Genomic DNA, 12075 nt, shown 5'->3' on the forward strand with positions numbered 1-12075 from the left:
CAAGGCAGATTAGTGACTGTTTTGCTATTGATAGTGTTGGAAAGTTCCCTGGAAAACTTCAAGGTAAGTAGGGACTTATCCAAAGTCACAGAGCCAGTATGTGTCAGAGGAGGTATTTGAACCCAGATCTTCCAGACTCCAAGGCTGACCAGTTATCTTTATGCCACAGTGCTTCCCAATCAATTGATAAACATTTATTAAGCACCTGCTATGTATCAGGCACTGTGCCATGCTCTGGGATATGAGGTGTAGCACACATATAGGCTCTGGAATCACTTTTCCAATCCCTAACTTATTATTATTAATTACTGTTTATTATTCTTTTCTACTACAAAAATCCCTATTGTGAGAGTGGGCTCAAATTTGATGTGGTCACTACAAAGTGTTGCTCTCACCAAGTTCACTTCTGGGTGCTGAATAGCTGGTAGAAAACTGGTTTTTTGCTTGCAGGAAGCAGTATTTTTGCTGCAGGGCTCAGTCAAGTAGCTAGCTTCTCAGAGGTATTCTATCTCATTGGACTCAGTTGCTGTGTCTCTGCCCTAGATTCCTATTGATGGACCTCTGGGAACTCACCTGACATTTCAACGTCTGGAAGGTTGTAGCCTAGTCTGTTCTATCTTTGACACAGGAAAAAATAATCACAAAGACAGAAGAAACAGAAACACCATGTGTTCTTAACAACATGGCAACCAGATTGGGGAGGGACTTAACAACATTTCTTCCTCCACCCTTAAATGTCCCTAAACTATTGCAAGAGCTTTCATCTGTTCATGTCTTTTGTGTGCACACTCAGTTCTGGTTCAGTAGCCAACTAGAAGGTTTTCTATCACATACTGGAAGTCAACAAGAAACAGCCTCAGAATACTTGTTCATGCTTTCAAGTGGATGGCAGGACTCTTCAATCCTGCCTAGTTAGATGTAGGCTCACCATCCTGCATCTGCAGCAGATAGAAAACACTGTGCATGCTCCAAGGACTGGGCCTTCAGTGACCAGTCTTCCTCTTATAAATATATTAAAATGACTGAGGACAAATCCCTTTTCACAGAATCTCAGAGTTGATGTGACCTCAGAGGTCTTCTGGTCCAATTCATATCTGAAGCATGAATCCCAAGCAAGTGGCCATCCAGCCTTTGCTCCAGTGAGGGGAGAACTACTCTACCTTGAAGAAGGCCATATCATTTCTGAATAGCTCTAATAGTAATGAAGGTTTTTTGTTTTCTTTTTTTAATTTCCTGAGAGTAAGCCTAACTCTACTTCTTTACAACTTTTACCAACAGTCTCCTAGTTCTGCCTCCTTGGGGTAAGCAGAACAAGTATAACCCCTCTTCTAGGTGACAACCCTTCAAATACTTGAATACAGTTTATTATATTCCCTCAAGTCTTCTCTTTTCTAGTTGCTTCAGTTGGTCCTCATTTGGTGTGATCTGGAAGCCCTTATCTATCCTGGTTATTCTCCTTTCCTGGAAACTCTCCAATTATCAACGTCTTTCCTCCTCTGAAATTCTACAGTCAGTGTGGCTTAGTAAATTCAGTCCTGGGCTTGGATGGAGGAAGATCCCATGGGCTCCTGGATTTCCTTATTTCATAATATACAATGTCCTTCCACCCCTCTCCTTTCGCTTTTCACACATCCTGTCCCCATTGCCAATACTTGTAAGTTTTGTGACACTTAAGCTACCTGACCCTCAGTTTCCTTCATTTGTTAAAAGGGATAAGAAAACCTATAGTACCTACCACAGAGTTTTTGGGAGGATCAGACAAAATATTGTTATTTGTAACTAGATTTTATGCTAACACGTGTACTTGGATATTCATATAGTATCCTCCCCTGTACCCCTCTCAGCATGCTACTGATCTGTTACCTTATTTTTTAAGTTTTCTACCTTATTAGTTCTTTTTTATTGATTTCAGAATCAAAGTCAATATTACTTCATAAATTACTAAAATGCAAAGTCTTTCTCACCAATTAGTTAATTGTTTGATTAGCTCAGCCTCCTACTCCTCTCTTAGATTATCTTTCTTCTTTTACTCTCAATCCTGAATGTATAGGTTTAGTTACCATTACTGTTATTGGCTATATAATTTATTAATACTGGCAAATAATACAGCCACATAAATATTTAAACAATGTATTAGCAGTGAGGAAGGTCACAGTCATAAAATGAATAACTTTTTAAACCAAGGACTCAGGAAATGAAAAATTCCTTTAATGTGTTATCAACAGAGTTATCTCAATGACCTGGGAAGTCAGGGAAAAGCATTTACTTAACAGACTTCTCATCCTTCACTAACTACCAGCTCTTCTAAAACATTGGAATCACAGTTTAGTAAATCAGTTCTCTTCAGAATGTAGGTTACTCAATTCCTTTCAGAGTGAACATTCAATTCTCCTCAGAAATGTAAGTTAACTACTTTTCTTCACAGAATAAGATTTAACTCAGTTCAGTTCTCATCAGGAATGAAAGATAGTTTAGCTTACTCTCCTTCAGGAATTCTCAATGTCTTCACAAAATGGCAGTTAGAGTCTCTCAGAGACACCACTCAACTGTCCAAGTCTCTCAAAGACTGTCTCTCTCCAGTGGCACTTAAGTGTCAATCTCCTCAAAATGACAGCCTGTCAATCTGTGCCTCGTCACAAACTAAACAAATCATCATAGTTAAGTTTCAGTGTCCAAGATTCTCTTCCCTCTCCAAGGTGAAGTAACTGTGGGAGGGGCTAAGGAAATGGATTACATTTATAAAGTACCATGCAAATTTTAGAGCATCCTGTAAATATCAGCTGTTAAAATTTATAAGGCATGATTTTTGAGAATTTTCACCACCATAATCACCTTGGATTTCCTCTAGTTTTTTGATATCCTTCCTCAAATACGACAATCAGAACTGAATAGAGTATTCCAGATGTGTTCTTACCAAGACTTAGTACGACAGGGCTATTGCTTCCATATTTTTGGACACAATTCCTTCGTTAATTGCTGAGGTCGCATTAGCTTTCTGGGCAACCATATCACACTGTTACTTTATATCACTTGAATTCCACTAAAATCCCCATACCTTCTTTAGATGAGCTACTGTCTAGGATGTGTTTATTGCATCTTATACTTTTGAAGCTGATTTTTAAAATTCAAGGGTAGGACCTTACATTTATCACTACCAAATGTCATCTTATTAGATTTATCCCAGCTTTCTAGCTGTCAAAAGTTCTTTGTATCCTGACTCTCTCTAATCCAGTATGTTGGCTATCCCTCCCAGCTTTGTGTCATCTGCAAATTGATAAGCTTGCCTTATATGCTTTTATCCCAGAAAGTGATAAAAAATATTAAAACACTACAGGGCCAAGCAGAAATTCCTGGATCATTACATTTGAATCTTCCTCCAAGTTGACAGGGAACCACTAATAACTACCCCTTAGGTCTGGTCATTCAAGCAGTCTTGAATCCTTCAAACTATAATATTTTCTAGTCCATCTCTCTCTCTGTTTTTTAAAAGAGGAAAAGATTTGGTTGAATGACCAAAGCTATAAAAATTTAAGTAAGTATATTACCATATATACCCCTAATATTCTAGTTTAGTTACATAATGAAAGAAAAGGAAAGAAAGAAAATGAGGTGTAATGGCAAGCAAAGTCGGACTTTTTGTTGTCTTTGTTTTGGAGTGCTTCTCAGCACTAAGGCAGTCAAGTGCCCTTGATTGAGTCTTGCCTTTGTTTGTAGGAAGGCCCATACCCTTTTTCTAGTTAGGTCATGAGAGGAGTGAAACCCTTGAGAGGTGTGAAGTGCTCTGACCCTGAAGAAGTATATATATACTCTGAGGTTAGCACTTTATTTGGGGCTCACTCGTTGGAAGAGTGTTGGTGTGGAGATTCTGGGTAGCCATTAAGGAGCCCTCAGCTTTGAAAACCCAGATGTTGGTGCTTTTCTCTCTTGTAACTATGTATGTATAGCTTTGGTCAGACAGCTAGAAGCCTGTCTGTTGATTTGTGTTTGTTATTCTGCTTATATTTTCTCTGTAATTTCTGTTTGTGTCTTCTCTGAAGTTCAGGGTGCTGACTTTTTCCCCTGAAGTGAATTAATTGGTATTTGATGTATGTATGTTTAATTAAAGTGAGATTGTAAACCCCTTAGAGTTGCTTTCCTTAGAAAAGCAGATCAAAGAACCTCTGCTGGTAGCCCTCCTATGTGCTGGTATTGTTGGCCTTACACAGCCACAGTAGCTGCAAGTAACAGTGTTGTTATACAAGGTTAGTGTGGCATGACCTTTTCTTAATAATGATGATAGTATTTATATAACACGTTAAGACTTGCAAAGCATTTTACAAATATTATCTCACTTTCCCCCTCATAATAACCACAAGACATAGGTGCTATTATTATCACCATTTTACAGATAAGGTAATTGAGGCAGACAGAGATTAAGTGACTTGGCCAAGGTCACACAAAGTATCTGAGGCTAAATTTGAAGATCTTTGCATTCTTTTTGATACCAGGTCCAGTGCTCTATCAACTGTATCACCTAGCTGCTACAAATCATGGTAATCCTTTGTGATCTCTGCTTCCTTTTCTAAATATCCACTAACTCTCCTTTCAATAATATTTTCTGGGATTTTCCTAGGAAACAAAGTCTAGCTTACTGGCTTATGATTTACAGCCTCTTTTCTTCCCTTTTTTTGAAAATTGAGACATTTATCTCCATTTAATCCCACAATCCTCCTACTCTTCATAATCTTTCAAATACCACTGAAGTGACTCAGCAATTGTCTCTGCCAGTTGTCTCAGCACCCTGTGCTGTAGCTCATATAGTCCTGTTGAGTTGAATGAATAAAAGGCAGCGAGGTCCTCTCTTAATATAGTTATCTTGGTTATGATTTTTGTTCATTCTTTCCAATTGAAAGATCATTCTCTTTGGCAGAGGAAACAGAAATGATAGGATCCGCACAGATCCGCCACATCTCATCATCATCATCATCATCATCATCATCATCATCATCCATCATCATTGCCTTTCCTACCCCTAAGAAGTGATTCTGTATGTTCTTTGATCTTTCCTCCAAGTAGTTTTTTTTTAAAAAGCCGGATTTTTATTGTTCTTAGCTTCCCTCATTAGCTCCAGCTCCTTTAGAGTTTTGGTACTCCTGACACTACTCTTCCAGGACTATACTATGATTTTCTATTAATCCTTCCTTAATCACTTGCCCTTGCTTTTATCTTTTAAAATTCTAAGCTAGTTGATATGTATGCAGTGTATCCACATTGTTTTATTCAGTAAAATCCAACTTTTACTCCTCACTGTTACTGTTTCTTTCCTTTTCAATCTTTTGATTTTGTTCTAATATATAATATATTGTTAATGAGCTCTGTTTGGTTTATTCTCATTTTCACCGAGTCCATTACTTGAATAATGTTTTAAACCTTCCATTTTAAGCTATTTGTTCTTACATTTTTTACTTCCTAGAGCTCTTATTTAATTTTTTCTCTTGCTTCGTCTCTTTGAGGTTTTCTTATAGTCCTTGTAGCTAAGCTGTTTTTCCCCCATAGGACTCAGCTTATATTTGTTGCAGTTTTTTTTTCTTCTGAGTTTTCTTCTTGGGCAGCTCCTGACTCATATATTCCTGCAGTGTTTAGTGCCTTTTTTTTCTACTCATATCTCCAGCTTCAGTTCTTGATTTAGGATTTGTTTCAAAGCAGTACAGTCTTGAATATAGTACTCAGGCCCTACTTGACCTCATTTTCCAAGTTTTATTTCCATTGGTTTCCACTTCCCATTGTGTGCCTATGTTCAGAGCTCTGACAGTCCTTGGAGTCCCATCAAACTCTTCTGTTGGTGATTTCTAGTCAAAGCACTAAAGGGGCAGCTAGGTGGTGCAGTTGATAGAGTGCCAGGCCTGGAGTCAAGAAGATCTGAGTTCAAATCTGGTCTCAGATTCTTACTGGCTGTGTGACTTTGGGCAAGTCACTTAACTGTGTTTGCCTCAGTTTCCTCATCTGAAAAACTGAGCTGGGAAAAAAAGGGAAACCACTCCAGTATCTTTGCTACAAAAACTCCAAGTTCATGAAGAGTGGGACATGACTGAAAAGTGACTAAACAATAAATGTCTGGTTAGCTGTAGCCATCTTTGGCCAAGAGCCTGCCATAATTTATACCATAGTAAAAAATCAGTACTTAATAATTTATCATATGAGAACAAATGAGATAATATTTGTAAAGCACCTAACAGTGCCTGGCACATAGTAGACACTTAATAAATGCTTGCTTTTCTCTCCCCTCCCCCACTATATGCATAATACTCATTCATACAGTAAGAATTTGTAGACTTGGAAGTTGATGAAATATTAAAGGAATCCTTCATTTCTTGAGATCTTGATTTAAAAAGTTACTAATTATATAGTAGTTTCTACTTTTATTAGTTTAAGATTTTGACAATCCACAGAAGAAATTATACCAAACATTTTATCCCATAAGAAACACATACAAATCCCTTACTAAGAATGATTTTAAAGTGATGTTTCAAATAAAGCTGCAACATTTCTATGCCTGAGAGAATGCTTTGCAACAGGAATGCTTTGTTTATCTAGATTCAGCATATTCTAACACACACACAGACATAGGCCAGGTGCATTCCAAAATTTCCTATGAGTGGAGCAATCTATTACTGACAACTCACTCTTTGGTTCATCATTTCTGGCTTCTGCTATAACTTTGTGGCACCTGGGTACCTTGCCCCTGAGGCCCTCAGCAAAATTATCTGAGATTCACGGTACTCTGTAGGCCTATATCCACTAAAAAAAAAAAAAGAATAAAATGTACTGATGGCTTACTTTACAGTCCCCCATTATGTGTTTACCAATAACCCAGATGGGAACAATTCATTCAAAGCAAAAACATCCATTTAATGAAATAGTACAGTGAAAAAAAGAGTAGCAATTCACAAATATGCAGACCATTATTGGGAAGAATGGATATGCCTAAGAAACTTGTGCTGAAAGGTCCCCATGTAGGGAACACATGATCAGAGCAACTCCTCTCCAAATCCAATACTCTAGAATTGTCATTATCTTCTGGTAATGTTATAGGGCTATTTCTACTAGGCTTACTCTCCACTGGTTTCTTGTGCAAGTTTCTGGCAAGCATTTCATCTCTGAGGGGTACATAGATATTGTTCCCTGCTAGTCCCATATAAGTTCTATTAGATTGTGAGCTCTGCTAGTCTTGTGATTGCAAATTTTTTCTCTACTACCAATTTCGGACTTCATATCCTTAGGGCACATGCCAGTCAACTTTGTTTCTTTCTATTAGAGTGTGGCACATAGAAATCACAGTAGACTAACAGCTTTTTAGTTGTAGCTAGCTGTGGTGCTGAGCCATAGGCAGAGTTCCCCTGGGGGCAAGACTAAGTCTGATTTTTGAACTTTCTTATTCAAGTAGGAAACATATTCTTGCTCCGTGCCTTTATTTGACTTAGGGTTAGAAAGTCCTCAATTCTTATTTAATTTACTTATGGAGAGCCTATGTTTCCCAAATCATTTCAGGGGATTCTGCCAAAGAAATCCCATAAAACTATATGTTTTTAAGTCACTGTGGTTTTTTTCCAGGGCCTCAAAATCCTTTGAGTCTTTCCATGCAAATGCATCTGAGCAAATACCAAAGTTAGGTGGAGAGGGCAAAATCTTTGTCTTCTTATTGCTGGGCCACGTTTTTGACTTTATTATGTGTATGTGGCCAGCAGCCAGCCACCTTATGGTTGCAGGTATCTGTATTTGTCTGCTACTTTCACTGGAAGATAGAATGAAAGGGATGTATGATGAGCATAAGGGCTTTCCATCACCAGGGCTATGAAAGACAGTAAATGGTAGTAATGGCAGTACTGGACATCATAGAAGTAAGGCGTAGGAACAGGATAGGAATTAATCAGCCAGCCAACAATCAAAAGGCATTTATTAAGCATCTACTATATGCCAAGTACAGACTATAAGGAGAATGCTAGAACTTGGCAGGATCAGGAAGAGGTAAAGATGAAGCAGAAGACCTCACAGAGGCTGAAGTTCTGGTTGGGTAAAATTGGAGAAGATGGTTGGGAAGTGGAAAGCAGATAAACAACAGGTAGAGATAACAGAATTGGGATGCTAAAAATGAAGGGGAAGAAAGAATGCTGAAGACTTGCCTTAATTAAACAAAGCCACGTAAATAATTTCGAGGTCTTATCTAATTGATTTAAAACAGCGCTTTATTTGCATGAATTTAAACTGTTACAAGTTTTGAATTAGTAGAATCCAGAGTAATATATTTTTGTTAAACTGGCTTATATTTTGATTCATGCCCTTGTCTACATAAATTTTAGAATTTTCCTGAATCCTATCTAGTTATAGTGCTTTGAGTAGAGAGCTCATAAATTATGATGATAAAATTTTGTTGCACTTTCCTGGTTAATTGCGTATTTTTGTACTTCACTCAAAATGTTATTTGAATTAATTATAGTGATGGCAATAAAAGTAACAGCTAGCATTTACATAGTTCTCTAAGATTTTTTTAAAGCACTTTACATTAATTATTTTATTAATTCTCATAACAACACAATGAAGTGGGTGGTATTATTACAATACCCATTTTAAAGATGACGAAATGTAGGCTCACAGGTGTTAAGCAACTTGGCCAGGGTTACCGATCTAGTACGTATCTGAAGCAAGGATTAAAACTTTGGTCTTCTTGACTCCAAGGCCAGCACTCTATCCATTAGGCCAAATTTTATAGTGAATAGAGTCCCGAATCTTTATCCTAATAAGGGTAGAAGATTCTTGTGGGAATTGCAAATTCATGGAATGTTAATTTGCTTATGATATACAAATGTGCTGCCTTACGTTGCAGCGTACCTAGTAAGTACTAAATAAATGTTCATTGACGATGCTTTCCCAACCCCATCCCTGGATTTATATGAGTATCTCTTTTGCTCCTTGAATGCAATTGAATATGCATTCAAGGAGATACACAACACACACACACACACACACACACACACACACACACATACACACACACACACACTCTCACATTTGAACATACTTTGCATGAACATTCCTAATTTCTGTAGGTACATGTTTTACTGTCACATACTCACTTTCCAAGAAAACACCCACCGTCCCAGTCAGCCTGGTAGAGCCAGATGCCATGGTCTCATAGAGCCTTGCAGGTCATTTAGTTTTATTCCATTTTATAGAAATAGCCTTGAGAGATTGAGTGACTCACACATGCTCTCCCAGTTAGTGGCAGAGCTGGGACAAGAAGACTTATTACGAGACTTATGCTTTTTCCCTTACACCAAGCTGTAGTCTAACATTCTACATAAAGGCTTTGGGACTCACCAGTTCATCTATAAAATACAACCAGGTCTCTGGTTAATTGAGTCAATGAGTCCCATGAAATGGTTGCATGTATTTGAATTCCTGCTATTTAAAGTGACAAATGTATTATATGTGGTAACTTGTTCCAGCCTAATGGAAGTATACAATATGAATTCAAATAATACAACCACTTCCAGGGATTCATTATTCGCACTAATTGGGACCTGTCTGTTTTTCTGGTAGGAGGAGTTATTGCTGCCTAGAATATTCTCAGTATCTGTTGAGGAAATCTTTTAAAGACTTCTTTTAAGAACAATCTTCTTAGCAACAAAAAAACTTTGCAAGTCTTTAGAACTCTGATTCATGCTATGACAAACCATTAGTCCAAGGGAATAAAGATGAAACATGCCACCCACCTCCTAACAGAAGTGATGAATTTAAAATGCAGAAAGAGACATGTATTTTTGTTCATGGCTGATGTGGGGATTTATTTTGCCAGACTATGTAGATATGTATTGAGGGTTTTTTAAGAAATTGTTCAATTGGGATAATAGTAGGAGAGAGATTAATTTAAAAATACTTGTAAAAATTAAATTCAATAAATTTTTATTATGAAAAAGGAATAATGGTCTTTTATTTATAGTTATATTTATAATTTTAAAAACTTTTCCTTCCTTTTAAAAAAATAGACTGGGAAATGAAGATACTCACTTTGAATTGAACATGGCCAGTGATGGATGCGAAGTGCACCGTTTTGATCCTAGTATTAAATCAGCTCATGTGCAGGAGAGTCAACACCTTTGGTTTCATCGCCTGTCCATTGATTGGAGGGATCCCCATCCAGCCATTGCTGTTCACAAACTGCGCAGCAACACGAAAAAACTGGGAACCATCTTGAATGAGTTTGGACACAACAAGGTCAGAATTCAGCACTTAATTTTATAGTGGCATCTTTTGAGTCAGAATCAATCATGACATGAAGTTAGCAGGCGTATTTTGGGAGAAATGTCTCACTCTTTTAGCTTCTTCTCCCAGGAAACCCAAGAATGTGTATGTATGGTATCTACTAGTATATAAGATTTTTTTAAAAAAGGAAAACAAACCATAAGTCTTTGAAAGAATTATGTAGTTCTCCAGAGTCGCAGTTCTAAATGTGTGACTGCATGGCACCTTAGAGTGTCGGACTTGAAGTCAAGACTGAGATTTCAATTTTGCTTCTGATAACAACTAGCTATATGACCTTAGGCAAACCCTTTTGCCTCTCTGAGGAAGGAAGGAAACAAGCATTTATTAAGAGCCTACTATATACCTGGCATTATTCTAAGTACTTAGCAAATATTACCTCATTTAATCCTCACAACAACTCTGTGAGGAATATACTATCATTATTCCCCTTTTATAGTTGGGAAAACTGAGGCAGACAGGTTAAGTGATTTGCCTAAGATCACACAGCTAGTGTCTAAGGCTGGATTTGAACTCAGGTCTTTCTGACTCTGGCCCCAGTGCTATACACACTTGTACCACCCATGGGTCCTGTTCTGATCAAGGTTGGAAGGAACCTCAAGTGGCCCACTAGTCCAACCAGTACCCATTTACTTTTCCTCACTTACCCATACAACATTTCAGGTGTAGCAAATATGAAGAGGACTTTTGCCACAGAATGGGTTGTTTCTGGCTTAAGTGGTATCTTGTGGTGCCTAGGGTGTTGGAAGAAGACTCCAGAGCAATAGTTTTGGCACAGGTAAAAAACCAAACATTTCAGTTAACCTTTTAACCTAAATTTTACAGGCAGATAAGACACATATATCAGTTTCTGTATTTGTTTTTTTTCTGCCATCTGTGATTGCAAGCAGGGTGGGACTTTTTGCCTTTGATTTTTCTTTAGGAGTGCTTCTCAGCACTAAGGCAGTCAAGTACCTTTGATATGAGTCTTGCCTTTCAAATGTAATGGCAAATGTTGTCTTTTGTTCTGGAGTGCTTCTCAGCACTAAGGCAATGAAATGCCTTTGATTGAGTCCTTTGTTTGACTCAAGAGTCCCACACCCTTTTGCTAAGCAGGCACTAAGCCCCAGGGCCCTAAACAGGGTATATGTACTCTGAGGTGGGCATTTTGCTTTTGGGGGTTTCACTTATTGGAAGAGTGGTCATGTGGGCCAGACAAGACTCTGGGTAGCCATTAAGAGTCTCCCCCTTTGAAAACCCAGATATTGGTGCTTCTCTCTCTGGTAACTATGTATTGTAATTTGGTCAGACAGATGGAAACCTGTCTGTTTGTTTCTGTTATTCTCTCTGCTCGTGATTCCTGTTTGTAATTTCTGTTTGTATTGCCTCTGAAAGTTCAGGGTGCTGACTTTTTCCCCTGAACTAAGTGAATGAGATATATATATATATATATATATATATGTTTAATTAAAGTGAGATTGTTAACCCCTTAAAGTTGCTTTCCTTAGAAAAGCAGATCAAAGAACCTGTGCTAGTAGCCCTCCTGTTTGCTGGTGTTATTGGCCTTACACAGCCACAGTAGCTGCAAGAAGCATTGTTGTTACACCATCATACTTAATTTCACACCTTGTGATAGTTGGCTTCTGTGTTGGGATATAGTCAATTTGAGGTTTCTATGTTTTTGAAGTGAAGGAAATATGTCAGGGGTTGATTGATACAATGCATATACCGTGTGAGGCAAAGTTTACATAGTGATACACAGAACCTGTCTAATCCTTGTAAATGTTTTCTTTTGGATGG

General features: G+C 37.8%; 1 protein-coding gene across 1 annotated transcript in view; it reads left to right on the forward strand.

The window, feature by feature from the left end:
* Window positions 1-12075, forward strand: part of METTL24 (methyltransferase like 24) — a 171440-nt gene that overhangs the window by 86092 nt on the left and 73273 nt on the right. The window contains exon 4 of the mRNA XM_036767909.1: window positions 10023-10251. Coding sequence (XP_036623804.1) covers window positions 10023-10251 — 229 coding nt within the window. The remainder of the gene's footprint in view (window positions 1-10022; window positions 10252-12075) is intronic.

Source organism: Trichosurus vulpecula, chromosome 7 (assembly GCF_011100635.1).
Source record: "Trichosurus vulpecula isolate mTriVul1 chromosome 7, mTriVul1.pri, whole genome shotgun sequence".
Lineage (NCBI taxonomy): Eukaryota > Metazoa > Chordata > Mammalia > Diprotodontia > Phalangeridae > Trichosurus > Trichosurus vulpecula.